Source organism: Pelobates fuscus, chromosome 1 (assembly GCF_036172605.1).
Source record: "Pelobates fuscus isolate aPelFus1 chromosome 1, aPelFus1.pri, whole genome shotgun sequence".
In the NCBI taxonomy this organism is placed as follows: Eukaryota; Metazoa; Chordata; class Amphibia; order Anura; family Pelobatidae; genus Pelobates; species Pelobates fuscus.
Genome location: NC_086317.1, coordinates 398,090,991 through 398,115,197, shown reverse-complemented (window position 1 = coordinate 398,115,197; position 24,207 = coordinate 398,090,991). Strand labels below are relative to the sequence as shown.

Below are 24,207 nucleotides of genomic sequence, written 5' to 3'. Positions count from 1 at the left end.
TCACAGGATTTACACTACTCTAAGAAAGTCCTCGCCAACGAAGTTGTTTTTTTTGTTGTTGGGTGTTTTTGGTTTGTTTTTTTCTTCACAATGAAACTACTCAGAGATGTGCAAATGATTCTGCTATTATCCATAGAAAGGGTTTGCTAGACCAGACCCAGGACTGTGCCCCTTTCCCTCTCTAGTTAACTTTTTGGTAGTACTGAAAAATAATCCATGTTTTGTCTGCAGTTTACTTTGAAAAGGGTATTTTTCTATTTAGATTACAAAATTATAGTTACAAAGTGTTCTCCATTACAAAAATGTCCTTTGTATTGATGTTTTAAGCAAAGATATTGGTGACGAACTCCAGGAATCTCTTCCCGTACTGGTCAGGATGAACTGTAGAGATCTCAGCTCCAGCCTGTAAGGAAAAAAAAAATACACTCTGTAAGGTATTAGTATTCATACAGAAGGTGAACCCTTTTGGTTTCACTGATAAATAATGTATTAGTGAAGAATAGCTCCAAAGCACAGACATGTCAGGAGTCCTGCACTTTTCCCACTTTTACAGTGTTTAGACAGATTTATGGATTCTGGATTGTGACATGACAAAATTTACAAATAGTTACTATTAACTGTGGTATTCACTTTATACATGGATCTCAAAGTATTTCTACACTGTTCAATATGGCCTATGTTCGAGGTACAATGCCTAGTACCGGGATAGGCAATCTTCGGCACTCCAGATGTTGTGGACTACATCCCCCATAATGTGCTTACACACATAATGCTGGCAAAGCATGATGGGAGGTGTACTCAAAAACAACTGCAGTGCCAAAGATTGCCTATGCCTGGCCTAGGGTATCTAATGAGATTCTGGAATATGCGTATTGATCACCAAATATAGATCATGTATGCTTACTAGATCAGGGCTTGACAAATTGATTGCTATGGTGACAGAAATTGGCCTTTATGAAAATAATTTGACAAATAAACAAAAGCAGGTTACAATAGAAGGCACTGAACAATTCTATTCCCTCATATCTCTTCACAGATCCATAGGTATGCCCCTTCTCTCTGCTCTGCCCATGACCTTCACCTGTCCGTTGGTCGCACCCGTACGGTCAACTCACGATTGCAGGACTTCTCGCAGGTGGCTCCATTCCTATGAATAGCCTACCTACTGCCATCAGACTCTCCTCTAGTCTTCAATCATTTAAGAAGTGCCTCAAAACCAATCTCTTTAGGAAAGCTTATGGCCTCCCAGAGTAACCTCTATCTCACATACCTGTCTCTTACTCTCTCTTAAAGGGCAGCACTCTACGCTCTCCTCCAGCTCTGCTTCACACCCACCTTATTTGATTGCTATTTTCTGTCCCAATGTATTTTATACCCCACCTCCTATAGACTGTAAGCTCGTTTGAGCAGGGTCCTCTTCAACCTATCGTTCCTGTAAGTTTTCTTGTAATACAACACCCCTCTCATAATATTGTAAAGCGCTACGGAATCTGTTGGCACTATATAAATGGCAATAATAATAATGTACATTGAGAGATAGGATTGCAAAAAAAATAAGCTCTATCCTGCATGTTATACTACCTGCTCAACCAACCCTTTTAAAAGCACAGTTAAAAAAATAAAAATATATATATTTTACATAGACTTTAAGGGTGACTTATGTTCTAACAAATTAGTAAATTCGGTGACTTATGTTCTAACAAATTAGCAAATTCGGCCCATGAGACTGCTATATGAGCATAACACATCTTTCCAATTACTAACATGTTACCAAACTGGAATTAAGTATTCTTAAGATTGTACATTTAGTAATTACTGGTATTATGGGCATGTATATGGCACAAACTTCTTTATAAAAGGGGATTAAACAACAAATGTGACAAACTATTACAACATTTTGACAGGAACCTTTAGGTTCAATGCGCCTATAATAAAATTGTAAGTAATATAGCATTACCCCATGTTTCACGGTCTTGGCTGCATGTGCTGCTTTTTTCTTTGCATCGTATTGTGTTAGAATGTCAATCAGCCCCATGAAATATACCTCTTTCTGAGGAGCACCTGTATAAAAGAAAACAAGATCACTGCTGGGATATTACACATGGAAACAAGGTACTTCATTACAAGGATGTGCATCTATTGTATACACACAATGAGAACGAGTGCAGGGTAGCACAAAAGTGTGAGCAAGATATCATGCCCCTATATTTATGGGGGACCAAGGCAGAGGAGGCGAGGTAGATGATGCAGATACTACTAAGAGACTCCGATCACTCTTAATCTTTCCATATCTTCACCCCCTTCTTGCTTCTTTTATACCCTCTCACTTGCTCTCCCTTCCTTTTTTATTCTCAGATCTCTCATTCCCTCTGGTGACTATATTATTACTATCCTTTTCTTTTTGCCCTGAACAAATTTGTAATAGATCAGGGAATAGCGGTTAAGGTGGAGACACAGTGCATCATTAACCGGGATGATCCCTTATGTATGAGGCACGCACAAGTACTGTACCCTGACCGCTATATTTTTTTCTTTTTTGTTTAATGGGCATATGCATCTCTTCACTTAAATCTATTGTGGTTTGTCTATGTGTCTATTCTTTATAAATCTCAATAAACATTTATTGAATATAAAAGCGTGAGCAAGTCATTTGAAAATAGACAATTTAATATCCATATTTTGTCAGCAAAAACCTCAAGAACTCCTCTTGAAAGTAGGCCGAAAAAGCTGTACAAGAAAGGATATATAAAACCATTATATACAAGAATATTTACAGCACTTATGTAGGTATGATGCAAGACTAATTTTTATCATGCTTCATCTAAATGGTTTAATAGGGTAATAAGGAAGCATCATAAGCCATAAATTCTCTATTACGGTTTCTCATATAAAGCAGAAAGCCACATGTCCATATATGCATTTTGTACCCGGTTTAATAAATGTTAAAACTATTTAAAAGCACATACACAACCACTGATTGTTGCATCGTCACTCATGGTTAGTACGACATGCTTGCCTGATGTTGTCCCCTGCGTGGTTCCCCATGTCAGCGCTGTACTCTCGCACATGGCCAAGAGTGCTACTCTGATATTTATGGTCTTGGGAAGCACTTGAAACAATTACCTATGTCCACAGTCGTTGCTAGCAATGGCTGGGGAAACTGACAGAACCTGATGGCGTTAGCTCCACCTTTTGTAATGTTTTGTTATCACAAGGCTTTACCACAAAGACAAAGCAGTACCTACGTTGTCTTATTGTTTTCCCTGAATTGGAATTTCAGTTCAATTCCAACCCAGTCTTTACAAGCATTTCAGATTGTATAACAATAACATTTACGTTTGACTGTGTGAGCTGTAATTAAAGCAATCACAAATAAATTAATCTGAATTCACTTGAGAGCTTTATAAAACAAAAGACATAGGTTAGAGAACTACGTAATGCAAAAAGCAATTAATGACAACACAACATGTTCTGTCTTAATTTCCTTTTTTAATCACATGCCAGATGAGGCAGGTGTGTTCAATTAATACAGTTCTACGGCCTCACTACCCACATTCCCATGTTGTATGTTAATCACAGTTTGTGCTACATATTGAAATCTGTAGGCAAACTCTAGATTTGCCACCCTCTTTATCCAGAAGTCCATTAAAATGCCGTGTTCTTCAAAATATATATTTTTGCAGTAGTTCTGTAGTACCCAATTAGTTTAATTGTCGGATTAGGTCTGTGTGCTAAAATTACATTTCCTGAACCCATAATCTTCTAAATTAAGTTCCCTCGCGAAAAATACTCGCTATAGAATTTTGTATTTATTCTACACCATGCATGTTTGGACTGTTACACTGTGGTGTTTAAAAATACATAAACTCAATATGTACAGTTATTTTACTCCAAAGATACAAAATGCAACACAGTTCAGACACAATGGTCAAACAATGATCTCAAGATGTAGCTGAAGATTTTACTTAACATCATTTCACTGGCCCTACAATGGAAGTTTCAGAACGTTTACAGTTTGAGCTGCAGAAAGTTTAACGCAATCCTAAATATATTCTTTATATGTAAGGAGTAATGACAACCAATTCATTCAATAGTATTTCACTGGGAATTGGTAACAATAAATTGTGGGTAATTAGGGAGGACTGTAAAGTAAAAACGTCAGGTACAGGCAATTATCTATTCAATTTAGCATTATAAGTGTTCTTGTGTAAGCCATGAATTTTGATTGAGATCCATATATTTTTTTGTTTAATACTTTGCACAGAGAAAAACAAAACACACATTTAAACATTTGGGATTAAGTTACAGCTTTAAAAATGCACTATTGACTTACTATCAGAGCTTTTGATGGCATACACATCAATGAGTGGTTCAAATTCACCAGCGCCCAGTGGTGGTTTATGGGAGTTCAGGTACCCTGCAATTCCTTCTGGGGATGTCCCATATGATCCGACATTGCTAAGCACTGGCCCGTCATTTTCAGCATCCTCCTCTTCCAATTCTTCATCTTCCTCTTGCTCTCCGCGGAAAACATCATGGATTCCCAGCAGCAGACTATAATCCATTATTTTCAGTTGAACCAGAAACTGAAATTTTAAGGTTTTACTTCATTATATTAGATTAAAAATAATAATAATAATAAATAAGTTTCTAGTGCATTTAAATTGGGGTAAGGTTTAAAAGACACATTTCTAGAATTATCTCATACAACTTACAAAAGTGCTAATGCATCTCTGAACCAGATTCATGCAGGCATTTGTTTCTATAAATAATGCCAGCCTTCACTCATTCAGCTGTTCTCGGAGCCTCACATGACTTTACCACTCAAAGTCTCCTTTGTTTTATCATAAATACATGGCTTTGATCAATTCTTTCCTGTTACAGAGTTGTCTACTTTTATCATCCCCTTCATAAAGAATACTGTGAAAAAAAGGCATAGCTTCAGAGGTAACAGAAGATTGTCACTCAAATTATTACATGGCTGGATAATGTATATCTGTTTAAATCGAGCCTAAAGCCATTATTCACGAAATGTGGTAAATTGAACAGATTATATACAATATTTCAGAACTATAGAACACATCAAAACAGCATAGCTACTTGGGAAAAAAAAAAAAGAAAAAAAAGAAAAAGTTACATAGCAACAGAATTATAGAAGAGAACATTGCTCTTAGAAGAGGTCAACGGAAAACAGCAGAGGCAAAAAAAATAAATCCAAAGACCAATACAATTTTATGTAACTTGGTAGCAAAAATGATCTGGCTTACTTCAGGTGTGGGAACCTTCGTTACAGTCATGGCAGCCAAATCCTACAGAAACCTCTATACCATAATATGTGCTCCTATGAGTCCTTAGTCTGTGATTTACTAATTTGCCACTTACATAGGGAAGCATTTAGAAACTACAATAACCTCTGAATAGGTCATATTTGTGGCCATAGAAACAGAATGTGACGGCAGATAAGAAGCATTCGGCCCATCTAGTCTGCCCAATTTTCTAAATACTTTCATTAGTCCCTGGCCTTATTTTAAGTCTAGGATAGCCTATTGCCCATGGGCGTAGAAACCCCCTCAAATCTTGGGGGATAGTATTTTTACTCACCAGATAAGCTCTTATTCAGTAAACTGGGAGTTGTTTCTAACGTTACATTTTAAGTGTGTGTGTGAAATAATGTAATTTGAAGGATATCAGAGTATCTCAGCCATAAAATTCATAGGAAAGTGCACAAGCTCTACAGCAATATAACTCTCAGGAACATGCAGCTTGTGAGTGTATTACAGATCACCTCATCAATACAATGCACAGGAATGTACAGTGTTTGAGTACATATCAGCCAACCCACTGCTTTCCCATAGGAAAGCATTGGGAGGCTATTGCGCATGCGTGGCAAAACAGCGCAGCACCAATCAGCATCTCCTTATAGAGATGCGTTAAATCAATGCATTTCTATGAGTTTTCAGCGTGAATGGCAGTGCTGCACGTTGTGCAACACTGGACTAGGAAGCACCTCTAGTCGCCATCTGATGAGTGGCCACTAGAGGTATTCTTCAGCAGTAATGTATATACTGCCCTTTTTTCTAAAAAAGGCAGTGCTTACATTTAAAAGACTGCAGAGGTGTGCTATAGACACCAGAACTACTACTACTACCAGCACAGAAATGAGCACAAATGTATGAAATAAAATGCCTGTATCATTATACTAAAAATTAAAAAGAACAACTGCTGACACATATTTTGTATTTACAGGTTACTTTTTTTTTTTTTTTTTTTTTAAACAAAGTGCAGATAGTACTGTACTAATGATATACCCGGCTGGATGGGAGCATTCCATGTGCTCAGCATGATATCCCTGGCTGGATGGGAGCATTCCATGCGCTCAGTATGATATCCCTGGCCGGATGGGAGCATTCCATGCGCTCAGTATGATATCCCTGGCCAGATGGGAGCATTACATGCGCTCAGTATGATTTCCCTGGCTGGATGGGAGCATTCCATGCGCTTAGTAGGATATCCCTGGCTGGATGGGAGCATTCCATGCGCTCAGTAGGATATCCCTGGCTGGATGGGAGCATTCCATGCGCTCAGTAGGATATCCCTGGCTGGATGGGAGCATTCCATGTGCTCAGTATAATATCCCTGGCTGAATTGGAGCATTCCATGTGCTCAGTATAATGTCCCTGGCTGGATGGGAGCATTCCATGTGCTCAGTATAATGTCCCTGGCTGGATGGGAGCATTCCATGTGCTCAGTATAATGTCCCTGGCTGGATGGGAGCATTCCATGTGCTCAGTATGATATCCCTCAATAGGATATGCTGGCTGGGGCTCACCCTGGCGTTGCTGTGACTCTGCCTCCATGTGACGTCATGGAACGCGCGTACGCAGAGGGCAGTAGAGGTTGGGAGAAGGAGCAAGAAAGTCCTTCACTATGCGGCGATGCCACTCGCATAGTGAAGGATCGGATCAGACTAGGGAGGCAAAATATTTGGCATATTATTGTCGTCAGATGCCTTGGACCCCCCCAGGAGCAACTGGGCCTGGGCGGGGCAGCTGCCTCTTTTGCCCCGCGTTAAAGAGGGTCCTGACTTAGGGTGACCACATTTCATAACTGGCATTCAGGGACACTTACTTTAACGAGTGCATTCCATTCATATTACTATCCCCCCACCCCTTCCATTCATATTAGCAACACCTACCCCTTCCATTCATATTAGTAAGAGAACCGAACAGGCTCACAAACCATAGACCACCCGGGAGCTTGTTAAGACTAATTGACAGTTTGTAACATATTCCACCGCAGTGTTCTAAGTGTTCGTCTGGGTGGCCGCTGTTCGCATGAACGACCGCGAGGTGGCAGCCAAGTTGTTCCCGCGAATGCAGGCAGCGGTGTTTGGTCATCCAGTTCATGGAACTTTGTTCAGTCACTGAATCTCACGAACACCGCTGGACTTTCAGGATCACCTGCGTTCGGTTCTACACAACTTAGAAGGGCACTTTTCGGTGGAAACGTTCCCATGAACAAGGTGAACAAGCTCCAGGGTAAGACTCTTAACTATGTTCGGAAGTTTGTTCGGTTTTTAAACTACCGAACTAGACCGACCGCAAGTCCCGATTCTCTGGAACAGTTTTGGGCAGGAGCCTCATGTGCGGTCGGTCAAATTAGGACTTCCATGGAAATCCCAAACCCTTGAACCGATCTGGGTGATTCTTTGATATGTTGGTCCCCCAGATCGGGGCTATCTGGGGATATGACATTTGTGGGGTAACCATGTGTTTTGGGTGTACTTTTGGGGTATTGTAAAATGTGTGTTTTCTGTGCCTGGAGATAATGGAGTTTAGTACAGTTCCGGACTCCATTATCTCCCAAGCACAGAGGAGGAATTATCTTGGAGTGTCCAGGACCTGAGAGCCAATGTAATAATGTGTATGTTTTTGCTCCAGTGGGGAATGCCCCTGGAATATGTTTGAGGAAACTCCTTGCATGGGGAAGGACATAAAAAGCCCTGTGGCTCCCATTAAAAAGAACACTTACCCCTTCATGAAGTCTAGGCTCAAGTTTGGGGGATTGGAGAGCTATATTCACTCTGGGGATTGTTTTAATCACTATACTCCCTTGGATTACAACACTAGCTCTTGTAGGAACAGCCTGGTTTGCTCTCTGGACTAGGAGAGGTCTACCCACTGGAAGCTGGATCCAGTCTTGGTTCCGGGTGGCGTGAAGGATTTGCTGTGGCGGTTTGTAGGGTTTACGGTGGTTATGGTGCCTGGTGCTGTGCTTATGGTACTCAAGGATTACAAGGAAGCAGCGATTGACTGTGGTACCTAGTCAGGGTGCTCCCCCTCCCAGTGTACAGTGCGTGCGGTTCCCATATGGAGCCACACGCAGCCTGGGGGCGCCGGTCAAGGGTGCGGCAAACATCACTGGTTAGTCTAAAAAGTTATTTTTGCGCCCATGTTTATGCCTATTCCATGCCCCCAGTTCCTACACCCGTGTTTATGCCTATTCCATGCATGCTTAAACTCCCTGCCTGTGTTAACCTCTACCACTTTAGCTGGAAGGCTATTCTTGTGCAGAAAGAACTGGCCAGCATTTCGTTTCTGGACAGCCCTTATGGGTGGGATTAGTCTGACAAGCTATGGAGTAGGTAATGGCACAAGTGAGCAAAAACTATTTTGAGGCCTGAGCAGAGATTTACCAATGGGCAAAAGTTTCTCTAAGTATTTGGGTGTTTGTAGAGATATTTTAATTCAATAAAGAATATGAGAACTCTGAATTCGGAAAACAAGAGTATCTAATCTGTGTAAAGAGAAGCCAGCACACCAACAGTGCTCAACTGGTCAGCTGTGATCTAAATAGAAAGGTAAAGGTAAAATTCTGCAAAATTAATGTTTAATTAGCCCCTTGCATGTCTTTGTAAGCACTACATTACCCACCATGCATAAAACCACATTAATGGACAAAATCTGATTGAGCAGCCATGATTATCCAGTACTATAGGACTTGGTATAATGAGAAATGATATGGCAGAGTTAGAATATAACTATAAAATAGTAAAATGCATTATAGGGAATTTGAAGGCGAGGTTAGACATAATTTTGGTGTGTTTTCTGTATTTTTTTGTCTGGTTCCCTGTAACGGAGATATAATGGAGTTACTAGTTTTTGACTCAATTATCTCCCAGACACATGGACACCTGGGAGGGGTTTGTATGGGCACCCCATGCTGGGGTCTGTGCATAAAAACCAGAGTGCAGCTCAATAGACCTCACTTGACTCCCAGAACTAGGTTTTGTCTAGTTACTGGGGGAATGGGTTATATTCACTAAGCAGCACTTTGTTCCAGCTCCAGAGGACTTCAGCTGAGATATTTCGGTCTCATGGCCTTTAATGCTTTAACCATCTACAAAATTAGATGCAATTATGTTAAAGCGGCACTGTCATGGCCGAATCCCGTTATTTTTTTTAACCCCTCTCCCGACTCCACTACATCTAACTGACCCCCTAGTCACCCCCAAATGCCCCTAAGCTCCCCATATTACCTATTTTATTTAACTTTATTTTGTGTCCGGATCTATGTCCTGGGTGCCGCCATCTTTGTGTCGGTAGATGAAGTCCCTGTGGGACACGTCATCTTCCCAAACTAGATAGCGCTGTAATATTCCCGCACACGCCCAGTTAAACACTTGGGCATGCAAACAGGAATTTCATCCATTCATTCGTGAGAAAGACGAATGAGAGGATCACTATAGGGTCAGGAACACAAACATGTATTACTGACCCTATAGTGTTAACACCACCATCTAGCCCCCCTGGGCCCCTCATGCCTCCATAAATATAGCAAAATCTTACTGTATTCAAGCCAGAATCTGTAACTCTGCATGCGGTTTGCCTAAAAAAAAAAACAAGCAGTCTGCTGACATCATCAGAAGTGGTAGCCTGATCCAATCACAGTGCTTCCCCATAGGATTGACGGAGACTGACAAAGAGGCAGATCAGGGGCAGAGCCAGCATGATTCAAACACAGCCCTGGCCAATCAGCATCTCCTCATAGAGATGAATTGAATCAATGAATCTCTATGAGGAAAGTTCAGTGTCTGCATGCAGAGGGAGGAGACACTGAATGTTTGGATGCATTTTAGGCAGCCATGACTCAGGAAGGATCTCTAGCAGCTATCTGAGGAGTGGCCAGTTATCACTAGGCTGTAATGTAAACACTGCATTTTCTCTGAAAATACAGTGTTTACAGCAAAAAGCCTGAAGGTAATGATTCTACTCACCAGAACAAATTCAATAAGCTGTACTTGTTCTGGTGACTATAGTGTCCCTTGAATGAATAGAAATGCCAGACGAACAAACACAGAATATAAGTGTTCGTTTGTTCAGTTTATTACAAGGAGTGAGCTACCGGCGCACAGCTCCCTCCTTGTAAAATGTAAAGATAGAAGCGGCAGGGAGCAGTGCTCCCCACCCACTTCCTAAGCCCCCCATACCCCCTCACTCTATGGGGTCAATATGACCCTCATAATAGCATAAGGGAGATTGAAATCGCTATACCGCGAGTAGGGGCATGTCTACCAAACAGTGAGCAGCCTGTGGCCTGCGGATAGATAAAAAAAAAAGAAAAGAAAAAAGAAAAGAAAGAAAAAAACTATGCTAAAAAATTAATCCAGGGGCGTGGCCTGGACGCCGGACGAGATGGCGGCGTGAAACGAGGGCTCCCTTCCGGCTCACAGCTAAAACCCGCTAAACACGCACTAATCGAAGGAATAATGGGAAAAAATACCAAGCAACAGCAGGCTGCCTCAACCACCGGCACCCCGAGGAGCTCTCAACCGGCAGGCATGCGCCAATACCTTACAGCCCCGGTCGACCACACCGCACAGGCCTCCAACGGCACAGAAGCCTCGGGCCTACCACGCCCGTCCTCACCGCATGGCGAGCACCAACAACAGGTACAGCCCGGACTTAACCCACCCCAGGCCCAGATACAGCCGGACTGGGTAGCACTAATTAGCAGCTTACCCACTAAAGCCGACTTAAAAGAGGCCAACACGGCACTGCATAATTCCTTAAAGGGAGAACTTCAGGCCCTAAGAGGACATACAGGGAATCCATCACAAGCTAAAACAAACTGGAGGCAGAATGTGACCAAGTGGTGTCGGCGCAAAACACGGCCGCGGACATCATACAGAAGCAAGCGGCCCAAATCCGCCAAATGGCGCTCCATGTTGAAGATCTGGATAACAGAGGGAGGCGGCAAAACATAAGAATCAGGGGCCTACCAGAAGATCTAGACCAAACTACCCCAATACGCGACACCCTGACTGAGATATTTAACTCCCTCCTGCAGAGGCCAACCGAGACGCCCATCATCTTTGTCAGGGCCCACAGAGCCCTCCGACCTAGGGGACCTCCAGATTCCCCCCCCAGGGATGTTATCTGCTGCCTACAACACTTTCAAGAAAAAGAAGACATCCTGAGAAGCGCTAGGGACAAGAAACAAGTCTCACATAATGGCCATGACATACAGCTATACCCTGATCTATCGCCGGCAACATTGGCGTACAGGCGGGCCATGCGCCCACTCACACACGTGCTACAGGCCAATCGGATCAGATACCGTTGGAACTTCCCAACAGGACTTCAAATCACCACGCCGACTGGCCCTCTCACGGCGAGGAGAGAAGAAGATTTAGGGGACCTCATGAAGGACCTACAACTACCCCCACTACACATGACTTGGCCGGACCCAATGGCCTTCTATAACTTTGCTCCTGAGACACACCGCCAGGCACAGCCACCTCCCAGAACCCGGAGGACGAGACAACAGGCTACTCGTCCCTCGGGAGCCAACGCATAAGAAGACAAACACAACCCTCCACCCCTGGAACCCACGGGAGACCGACCGCAACCAAGTTTACAGTCGCCTACCCCCACTTCGAGAGACTAAAGATACCCCGCACGTCTGAAACGCAAGTATACAGCCCAATGGGCGATAGACACTCAGAACTCACATGGCCACAGAGAACTAGAGACACAGGCGGACATGTTCTGCCCGCAGAGTATGAAGGACAATGCGATACCAAGACATTGCTCCGGACTCCAGATTCCACCACCTAGCTAAACAGTCAGGGGCCACAGGGACCAGCTGGGGAAGGGTTACTATAGGGAAGAGAGCACAATCACAAACCTATCCAACCTTAGCTGGAATAGCATAGGGAAGGCCCGTGTTCCGGCTGGGCCCTGCCGCAGGAGCCCGCCCGACCTGTGACGAACCTCGGGGAGCTCCGCTGGTGGGGCACACCTGGGAGGGGAGGAACAAACGACCAAACACTGTAGAACAGATGATGAGTAGACAGGTGGTACGGAAGACCCAGTAGGGGGGATTGCACGAACATCTGCTTCATGAAAGTGGGAGGGGGACGGGGTCAACAAAGGGCATACACCCTGGTAATTATCCTCTTAACATGGTCAGACCGCCCGAACTGATTTACTGCTAAACCCGCCCGGGTCTCAGGCACCGTATACCCACAATTCGGACCCAACCTTCCACACGCATAGGCCCAGTAGGGGGTGCCACTCATGATACGGGATAGAGAGGCCCAGAAACTCGAGCACTACCTGACCCAGACGTCCCAGTCATGTTCAATCACCATATGTGGGAATTCTGTGGGTTTTGGGGGGGGGGGGGGGGGGGGGGCGAAATGTACACGATCTAGTGAAGTTGTCAAACTGTTCAGACTTGTTTTCACCTGTTGTGATATGTAACCAGTTATACCGCTGCTTTATTAATGCGACCTTATTACAAATGACAGAACAGCCACACGCTGAATTAAGGCACTCATCGACACACACCCATACAGGCCTTAGGGCCAGTACACCCCGAGGCGGGGACGACAGAAACGCACATATCAAATGAACAAAGACGAGCCACATGGGGAAGCCACGTGACCCGAAGCGCCACAGGGACACCGACTCGCCACACCGGACGCCCAACCGACACCCTACAGGAAGGCGCCAACCAGGTAACGAGCCACTCACCGACACCTCTGGAGGTGCGGTGGAGTGAGGCTCACCGACGCCTGTACCTCATCGTCATTAGATAGTGACGAGACACCCGGAGGCATTTCCACACCTCCACCACTTACCCTTCCACCCAGACCCCCATACCACCTCCATCTCCACCCTAACGCCTACTCCTCTGACCGTACCCTCCCTGACACACTTGGGACTCGACGTGCCTACCCGACACGCAGAGACCCCAGACGGAGACACCCCTTAAACCCGTCCATAAACGATCCGACCACACGACATGACGTTGACTCCCGACCAATTACGTGTCCTCACAATAAATGCTAAAGGACTGAACAAGCCGGAGAAGAGGACGGGGGCCCTACGAGACTTCCACAGACACAGGGCCTCAATAGTCATGGTACAGGAAACCCACTTCAAAAAAGGGGCAAGACCCAAACTAACAAACCATCACTATAGCCAAGGGTATTACAGCGACTACCATGGTGGTAAGGCCAGGGGGATAGCGATACTCCTTCACAAAAGGCTGCCGTTCCAGGAGGGGGGATGCATGACCGACGACGAAGGTCGATACCTATTCCTCAAAGGGACAATTGCGGGACACCAATACACGTTCGCAAACATCTATGCACCAAACAAACAACAAGCGCGCTTTCTCAAACAGACACTACACAAGCTCCAACACTTCATGGCAGGGACTCTCATTCTAGGGGGGGACTTTAATATTGCGCTAGACCCGGCATGGGACACTTCATCGGGCGTCTCCCATGTCCCCACACAACACCTACAACACATCAAATCCCTTCTCCGTAGCCAGCGCCTAGTTGACTGCTGGAGAGCCCACCATCCAGATGAAAGGAACTTCACTTTCTACTCCCAACCACACAACTCCTACTCTCGGATAGATCATGTCTATACCACGCACCACGACCTCCCCCTGGTGACTGCGGTCACAATCGGTGGGGCCACCTGGTCGGACCACGCCCCAGTATTACTGACCCTGACATCACCACTTTACCGCCCCACGAACCCGAAATGGAGACTCAATGAGTACCTCCTAGCCAATCAAGAGATCTCGGGCTTCATAGGCGAGAAAATAAAAGAATACCTCACACTCAACACGGCCGAACAGACCTCCCCGACAATCCGTTGGGAAGCGCACAAGAGCGTGATAAGGGGACACTACATACAACAGGGGGCACTATTGAAGAAACTGACCGAGGCACGGTTAAACAACCTACTGTCCGACATCCACAAGGTAGATGAACAAAACAAACAAACACCTGACAGCACACACCAATCAAGACTTCTCCAACTAAGGAGAGAGCTCGCCACCCTACTACACACCAAACACCACAGAGAAGCGATAAGACACAAGGCCCTCTTTGCACAGCAGGGAAACAAAAGCGGCAAGCTCCTAGCCGCGATGCTGAAAAAACAGAGACAACACACATACATTGACAAGATTCGAGACAAACAAGGGAAATTACACCATCTCCCGAAAGACATACAAAACACCATCCGCACATATTACTCGGACCTGTACACACTGCCACAACCACAAACTCAAAAGGCGAAATCCCACCTACGCGAAGCGATCAGGAAATACCTAGCTGAACACCCACTACCGACCTTAGACCCAGACATAGCAGACATGATAGATGTGCCTATCACGATAGAGAAATTAGCGATGGCAATTAAGCAAACTAAGACAGGTAAAAGCCCAGGGCCGGATGGCCTACCGACCAAATACTACAAGACCTATGCTGAAGACTTATACCAACCTATGGTGGAAGCCTTTAACGCAGTCAGGGAGGGACACAATATTCCTAAACAAGCCCTAGCGGCGCATATCTCCATAATCCCCAAAGACGGTAAAGACAAGGAACAATGTAGTAACTATAGGCCCATATCGCTCATCAACTGCGACATCAAGCTAATGGCCAAGATCCTGGCCACACGGCTCACAAAACATGTCCCATCGCTGGTCCACCCGGACCAGGTGGGGTTCGTGGCGGGACGTGAGGCCCGCGACAATACCATCAGAGCGCTTACCCTCATGCACGGTAGTAAAGGTAAGAAGGAAGGCCTTCTTCTCCTGTCAACTGACGCAGAGAAGGCCTTCGACAGGGTCTGCTGGGTGTACCTCTTCGAAGTGCTGGCCCACGCAGGACTGGGACCCCACCTGAGAAGGTGGATAGAGGAACTTTATCGGGAACCGACAGCCCAGGTAATAGTTAATCGAGCGCCCACCGAGACCTTCACCATACACAACGGCACGAGACAGGGCTGCCCCCTCTCCCCACTCTTATTTGTTCTCGCACTAGCACCGTTCCTCTCACACATTAGACAACACAGACATCACCGGAGTGGAAACAGGGCAAGTGCACCACAAGGTCGCCGCGTACGCGGACGACCTGCTCTTTGTGGTGACCAAACCCGAGATCTCCCTTCCAAACCTGCAGAAAGAACTAAGGGAATTCGGGACCATATCAAACCTAAAAATCAACCACGGGAAATCATACATTCTTAACGTCAGTGTAAATGCTGCACAAGCAGAGCCCCTACGGCACAGCTTCCCATACCAATGGGCTGAACACAAAATTAGGTACTTAGGGATATGGCTGACAAGACATAGTGAGGACTTGTACAAGGAAAATTTCACGACCACACTACAATCATTCCAAAGGGACATGCGAGAGTGGTCCTTCCCACATATCTCCTGGCTGGGAAGGGTCCAGGTCCTGAAAATGAATTTCCTCCCACGTCTCCTCTACCTCCTCCAGGCCATCCCCATAGCGATCCAAAAGACATTCTTCGGGTCCCTTAGATCGGAGATGACTAAGTACGTATGGAACGGGGGTAGACCTAGATTGAAATTCTCCACACTAACTCGCCCCAAAGACAGGGGGGGAATAGCCCTCCCAGACTTCTACCGATACTACGTCGCGGCGCATCTATTGCGGATCGTGGAGTGGTCAAAAGATACCGTCGGGAAGCTTTGGAAAACAGTAGAGGAAGCAGAAGTGGGCAGACCGCTCTCCGGACTGCCCTGGGGCCGGGTGGCAGCGGATGGGAAGGATATGTCCATATACACATGGCACACCTTGAAAGTATGGAGGAGAGCCTCCAAGACCGGTAGCATGTCGCCATTCCCCTCCCCCCTTCTGCCCCTAACATATAATCCCGACTTCCCCCCGGGACTAGACCCGAGAGCACTTCGCAACATTCTCCCGGGCGAGACTCCTCGCCTACACCACATCCTCCAAGCAGGAGAATGTAAACCACTAACAGCCCTACTAGTGGAGACACCTACGACATTCATGCACCGGTTCAGACACAACCAGCTAACTAACTTTTGGGGGGGGGGGGGGGGGGGGCGAAATGTACACGATCTAGTGAAGTTGTCAAACTGTTCAGACTTGTTTTCACCTGTTGTGATATGTAACCAGTTATACCGCTGCTTTATTAATGCGACCTTATTACAAATGACAGAACAGCCACACGCTGAATTAAGGCACTCATCGACACACACCCATACAGGCCTTAGGGCCAGTACACCCCGAGGCGGGGACGACAGAAACGCACATATCAAATGAACAAAGACGAGCCACATGGGGAAGCCACGTGACCCGAAGCGCCACAGGGACACCGACTCGCCACACCGGACGCCCAACCGACACCCTACAGGAAGGCGCCAACCAGGTAACGAGCCACTCACCGACACCTCTGGAGGTGCGGTGGAGTGAGGCTCACCGACGCCTGTACCTCATCGTCATTAGATAGTGACGAGACACCCGGAGGCATTTCCACACCTCCACCACTTACCCTTCCACCCAGACCCCCATACCACCTCCATCTCCACCCTAACGCCTACTCCTCTGACCGTACCCTCCCTGACACACTTGGGACTCGACGTGCCTACCCGACACGCAGAGACCCCAGACGGAGACACCCCTTAAACCCGTCCATAAACGATCCGACCACACGACATGACGTTGACTCCCGACCAATTACGTGTCCTCACAATAAATGCTAAAGGACTGAACAAGCCGGAGAAGAGGACGGGGGCCCTACGAGACTTCCACAGACACAGGGCCTCAATAGTCATGGTACAGGAAACCCACTTCAAAAAAGGGGCAAGACCCAAACTAACAAACCATCACTATAGCCAAGGGTATTACAGCGACTACCATGGTGGTAAGGCCAGGGGGATAGCGATACTCCTTCACAAAAGGCTGCCGTTCCAGGAGGGGGGATGCATGACCGACGACGAAGGTCGATACCTATTCCTCAAAGGGACAATTGCGGGACACCAATACACGTTCGCAAACATCTATGCACCAAACAAACAACAAGCGCGCTTTCTCAAACAGACACTACACAAGCTCCAACACTTCATGGCAGGGACTCTCATTCTAGGGGGGGACTTTAATATTGCGCTAGACCCGGCATGGGACACTTCATCGGGCGTCTCCCATGTCCCCACACAACACCTACAACACATCAAATCCCTTCTCCGTAGCCAGCGCCTAGTTGACTGCTGGAGAGCCCACCATCCAGATGAAAGGAACTTCACTTTCTACTCCCAACCACACAACTCCTACTCTCGGATAGATCATGTCTATACCACGCACCACGACCTCCCCCTGGTGACTGCGGTCACAATCGGTGGGGCCACCTGGTCGGACCACGCCCCAGTATTACTGACCCTGACATCACCACTTTACCGCCCCACGAACCCGAAATGGAGACTCAATGAGTACCTCCTAGCCAATCAAGAGATCTCGGGCTTCATAGGCGAGAAAATAAAAGAATACCTCACACTCAACACGGCCGAACAGACCTCCCCGACAATCCGTTGGGAAGCGCACAAGAGCGTGATAAGGGGACACTACATACAACAGGGGGCACTATTGAAGAAACTGACCGAGGCACGGTTAAACAACCTACTGTCCGACATCCACAAGGTAGATGAACAAAACAAACAAACACCTGACAGCACACACCAATCAAGACTTCTCCAACTAAGGAGAGAGCTCGCCACCCTACTACACACCAAACACCACAGAGAAGCGATAAGACACAAGGCCCTCTTTGCACAGCAGGGAAACAAAAGCGGCAAGCTCCTAGCCGCGATGCTGAAAAAACAGAGACAACACACATACATTGACAAGATTCGAGACAAACAAGGGAAATTACACCATCTCCCGAAAGACATACAAAACACCATCCGCACATATTACTCGGACCTGTACACACTGCCACAACCACAAACTCAAAAGGCGAAATCCCACCTACGCGAAGCGATCAGGAAATACCTAGCTGAACACCCACTACCGACCTTAGACCCAGACATAGCAGACATGATAGATGTGCCTATCACGATAGAGAAATTAGCGATGGCAATTAAGCAAACTAAGACAGGTAAAAGCCCAGGGCCGGATGGCCTACCGACCAAATACTACAAGACCTATGCTGAAGACTTATACCAACCTATGGTGGAAGCCTTTAACGCAGTCAGGGAGGGACACAATATTCCTAAACAAGCCCTAGCGGCGCATATCTCCATAATCCCCAAAGACGGTAAAGACAAGGAACAATGTAGTAACTATAGGCCCATATCGCTCATCAACTGCGACATCAAGCTAATGGCCAAGATCCTGGCCACACGGCTCACAAAACATGTCCCATCGCTGGTCCACCCGGACCAGGTGGGGTTCGTGGCGGGACGTGAGGCCCGCGACAATACCATCAGAGCGCTTACCCTCATGCACGGTAGTAAAGGTAAGAAGGAAGGCCTTCTTCTCCTGTCAACTGACGCAGAGAAGGCCTTCGACAGGGTCTGCTGGGTGTACCTCTTCGAAGTGCTGGCCCACGCAGGACTGGGACCCCACCTGAGAAGGTGGATAGAGGAACTTTATCGGGAACCGACAGCCCAGGTAATAGTTAATCGAGCGCCCACCGAGACCTTCACCATACACAACGGCACGAGACAGGGCTGCCCCCTCTCCCCACTCTTATTTGTTCTCGCACTAGCACCGTTCCTCTCACACATTAGACAACACAGACATCACCGGAGTGGAAACAGGGCAAGTGCACCACAAGGTCGCCGCGTACGCGGACGACCTGCTCTTTGTGGTGACCAAACCCGAGATCTCCCTTCCAAACCTGCAGAAAGAACTAAGGGAATTCGGGACCATATCAAACCTAAAAATCAACCACGGGAAATCATACATTCTCAACGTCAGTGTAAATGCTGCACAAGCAGAGCCCCTACGGCACAGCTTCCCATACCAATGGGCTGAACACAAAATTAGGTACTTAGGGATATGGCTGACAAGACATAGTGAGGACTTGTACAAGGAAAATTTCACGACCACACTACAATCATTCCAAAGGGACATGCGAGAGTGGTCCTTCCCACATATCTCCTGGCTGGGAAGGGTCCAGGTCCTGAAAATGAATTTCCTCCCACGTCTCCTCTACCTCCTCCAGGCCATCCCCATAGCGATCCAAAAGACATTCTTCGGGTCCCTTAGATCGGAGATGACTAAGTACGTATGGAACGGGGGTAGACCTAGATTGAAATTCTCCACACTAACTCGCCCCAAAGACAGGGGGGGAATAGCCCTCCCAGACTTCTACCGATACTACGTCGCGGCGCATCTATTGCGGATCGTGGAGTGGTCAAAAGATACCGTCGGGAAGCTTTGGAAAACAGTAGAGGAAGCAGAAGTGGGCAGACCGCTCTCCGGACTGCCCTGGGGCCGGGTGGCAGCGGATGGGAAGGATATGTCCATATACACATGGCACACCTTGAAAGTATGGAGGAGAGCCTCCAAGACCGGTAGCATGTCGCCATTCCCCTCCCCCCTTCTGCCCCTAACATATAATCCCGACTTCCCCCCGGGACTAGACCCGAGAGCACTTCGCAACATTCTCCCGGGCGAGACTCCTCGCCTACACCACATCCTCCAAGCAGGAGAATGTAAACCACTAACAGCCCTACTAGTGGAGACACCTACGACATTCATGCACCGGTTCAGACACAACCAGCTAACTAACTTCATCCGAACGCTACCGCAAGGCCCGGCGCTCACTAGGGGCCTGACCACAATAGAAGCGGTCAGCGCAAGCCCAGATCCACTCCCGCATGGAATATCCTATCTATACTCCATGCTGCAACTAGAAACCCCATCCGAAACACTCCTTTACATGGGTAAATGGGAGACGGCCCTACGCTCCACACTCACGGATAAGGAATGGGAGTCCATCTGTTACCTAACACACCACTGCTCAACACACAGCAAAACTCAAGAGACAGCATACAAACTATTAACACAATGGTACAAAACACCACACCTCCTACACCAAATTGACCCAACTCACTCTGACCAATGCTGGAGATAGAGGTGGGAACCATAAAACACATTTGGTGGGATTGTGAGAAAATCAAAACATACTGGGAGGGGATCCACACGGTCCTAGAGAAGTTCTCGGATGCGCCCCCCCCCCCCCCCCTGGAACCAGCGGCAATGCTCCTACACCATACAACTGTCCCACACTCCAAATACAAAAAAACTATAACCATTAGAATACTTAACACAGCCAAACAGGTGCTCCCCCAATTCTGGAAGCAAACTACAACACCCCCGCTACTGACATGGTTTAACCAAATGGAAGACCTTAGGAAAATTGAGGAACTGACGATGACGGCCAACCAGACCCATAGGACCTACCTAGACATTTGGACACACTGGATCCTTGAGACAGCAAAAGAAGGATTCCAACAGACCATCAGAACTAACGCCCACTGAGACACAGCCAGACAAGACCAACCCTCAACAAGCACGACTGAGGACGACTGACAACGGACGCACCCGATCCCCCTCTTCTACCAGACATACCTTCACCCCACCCCCCTCCCACCTCCCCCCCCCCGATGACCTAGCTACACGCCTGCCTCAGCCCCCAGGAACACACCAACACTAGGGAGAACGACAGACTCTAAACAAGAGCTTACCTAGCCACCGTAGACCCCCAGCCAACACTACACACAACCCTGAAATCTAAGGAAAGTTTCTGACTTACCAACTCACTCAACCCCTCGAGGGGACAGACATAGAAAAGGAGGGTCCAACCACAGTAAGGGAATAAGGAAAACAAGGAGGGGAAGGAGCTAACTCGCACCCCTAATGAAGAAGGGAACCCACAAACTACGCTCCAACAGCTATGTTGGCGCTCACTCCACCTGACTCCCAAACACACCTAAACCACACAGACACTGGGGGAGACACCAGCCAACACACACTTGACTATTTATCCAACCAGAAACGCAACCGAACTGACAAAAGTGACCTGCGAACCCGACAGCAATGTGGGCCTGCGTGCCCGAACTGTTATTGTTGATTTAAATTGCATATAATTCATTATGGAGACCTGCGAGTCTCACAGCTTCAAACGTCTTGATTGATAAAAAAGAAACAATGAATATAATATCTACAAAAATGAGGCTATCACCGTACAGAGATGATACGTATTGCATGGTATTACCCCCGTATTGTTTGAAACCTTATTGTCTCCCTTTCTACATTCTGTACTCACATAACTTTATGCCTCAATAAAAAAAAAAAGAGATTTACAAAAAAAAAATGAATCCATCTTCACCCGGTGACAGCACGGCGCAGACTGAGCTGCGCAGGGCAGGGAACAGCTTATAAAGCCTTGCCCCGCCCTTCAAGTAGGCTCAGAACACTCTGATTGGTTGACTTGGAATTCAACCAGAGTGCTAGTCATTTTACACAGCTTTGGAAAGTTCTTTTGAATTTTCCCACGCTGTGTAAAATGACACAGAGCACTGATTGGATGGCTTGAAATGACAGAGAGCACTCTGAATGGATGGCAGCCGTGGCACGAATCAGATTGGAGTTTCATTCATTCGAATGAAATTCCGATCCGAACAAAATCCCACATTGCGTTCTAACACAAATGTAGAAACTGTTCTCATTCTGTTAGGATGCAATTCAGTTGTTTTGCCGGTGTCCTGTCTAAGTGACAGGACGTTCGGGAATACTGACAGGATGCATCGCGGGAACAGGGAGGAAAGCTAAGAATTGTGGGAAAATTGCTAATAATTGAAGAACAGATCCTGACAGAGGGAGAGAAGAGGAATCGATTAAAGAAAGGTAAGTTTGGCATGACAGTGCCGCTTTAAGACAGAGGAGGCTCTATTGTTAAGGTAAAGTGGAAATATGAGACCCAAAAAAATTAAACGCTGCCCCATATATCTAATAACGTACAATCCCTTTATCATCTCCTGCTTGATGCTACTAATGACATCACCCATATCCCCTTAGATGTCAGAAACAAGTGCTCTTCGTAAATCAGTCATGTTTGTCCATCCTTCATTTCACAGTTCCTATCAATTAGCCATTGCCTTAATCTAATCACCCATGCACTACCAGTCACATCACTACCAGGCAACAGGCACATTATGCCATGTCCACGGTTCCAAGATGGATAATCATTTATTAACTGGCTACTTTAGAGAAACATAACTGGATCTTAGAATAGTAATTTTGGCACCAATGACAAAGCATCTGAATGCAAAACATGACTGATTTATGAAGAGCACTTATTTCTGACATCTCAGATTAGAAAAGCCAGGCAAAGCTGTCACAATGTCACCAATGTTCCTAGAACATCTTGTTCAGAGTACAAAATGTCATTTCAGGATCTGAAAAATGTAAAATAAGCTAGGGACTATGGAAAAAAGAACAGACTGACCTCCCACAACCACTAAACAAACATGTATGGGAAAAGAGTAAAAACTGTTCCTTTACCATCTAAATAAACACTTTTGAAAAATGTGTTCCTTTCTTAGAATTTAGATCATAGTATACAGGCATGATAATTATTTTCTAAACACTAGAGGTTTATTCACTAAACCCTGAATTGCAACGCATTAAAAAATGCAGGCAGCATTTAGAATAAAATAATTTAGACAATAGCATTGTAGGAAAATATTTCCATAAATTTCTCCTAAATTCTGCCATTTGGATTTCATTTTTCTACAATCTGGGGTTTAGTAAATAACTTGCACAATTGTCACCTTTAGAACATTCTGCAGCACCGTAGATTTGACATCATCTAACAATGGCTGAGTGCACTAAAGAAAATAGGGGTGAATGTTTCGGATTTGTTGGGCACAAATCAGAGCCTGTATGCTTTTATAGTCTACCAGCCTGGATGCCTCAAAAGAACAGGTGTGTGGTTCGGTTGAATGGGTTTTAAACTTAGCAACAAAACGCTTTCTATTTACCAACTGCTGATTTGGATGTAGTCAGGTCATAATACACAGTCACATAAGCATTTTGTAGCCCAAACATCACTGGATCAGAAGTCACAATATTGCTCTAAACATTGGATTGGATAAAATGAAGAGTTGCTAAAATTCTTTTAAAGGAGCCAGGGTTAGTACCTGTACAAACACAAAAGTTAGACATCCAGCATTACTTTAAGAATAATGGCTCGAATGACCCTGGGATTGTTTTTTAACCCTACACCCTTTACTAAATTGGCGTAGTACAGAGACAGCACAGAACCAACCCCCCAAAAAACAAAAAAACGGCAAACACACCCCTATCTATATCGTAGAAGATTAAAAAAAATTAAAAAAAAAAAAAAGGGCTATTTTATACTGAAGCAAATTTGGGTCTTATCATAATACGTCACAATGTAGCAAAACTGGGTTCTTTATAGATTATTGTTTTTGGTGTTTAGAAATTTACATTTTAAACAGCCACAGTATCGAATCCATTGGTTACCCAAATGTAAAGGTGAAATAAGTGGTACATAATAGGAAAGGAAAACAAATTAAAATAGCAATTGTAAGAAATAACCCACATATTTAAAAAAAAAAAAAATAATTAATGTGAACACTCTGAACATTACTCCTCTAGTCACACCACAACTAAAGTCAAATGGTAATCTTTCTATACCTCCACATCTCGTTTCAACTTGTCCATGAAGACTTTTTTCTGCTCCTCATCAACATACACTTTCTGGCTCATGTTTAAAAAATCCATGTCTTTCAAGGTTGGCAATTCTTTTACCTTCAAGAAATAAACAATTCCATTTAGAACATATGCAATACATATTTTTGCCATAGGAT

General features: G+C 45.8%; 1 protein-coding gene across 1 annotated transcript in view; it reads right to left on the bottom strand.

The window, feature by feature from the left end:
• Positions 1 to 231: 231 nt before the first annotated feature.
• Positions 232 to 24,207, bottom strand: part of PIP4K2C (phosphatidylinositol-5-phosphate 4-kinase type 2 gamma) — a 59,101-nt gene continuing 35,125 nt past the window's right edge. Inside the window, exons 7-10 of the mRNA XM_063427555.1 lie at positions 24,035 to 24,148; positions 4,334 to 4,586; positions 1,958 to 2,061; positions 232 to 403 (exon numbers count right to left, since the gene is read on the bottom strand). Of these exons, the coding sequence (XP_063283625.1) occupies positions 323 to 403; positions 1,958 to 2,061; positions 4,334 to 4,586; positions 24,035 to 24,148 (552 nt within the window). The 3' untranslated portion in view covers positions 232 to 322. The remainder of the gene's footprint in view (positions 404 to 1,957; positions 2,062 to 4,333; positions 4,587 to 24,034; positions 24,149 to 24,207) is intronic.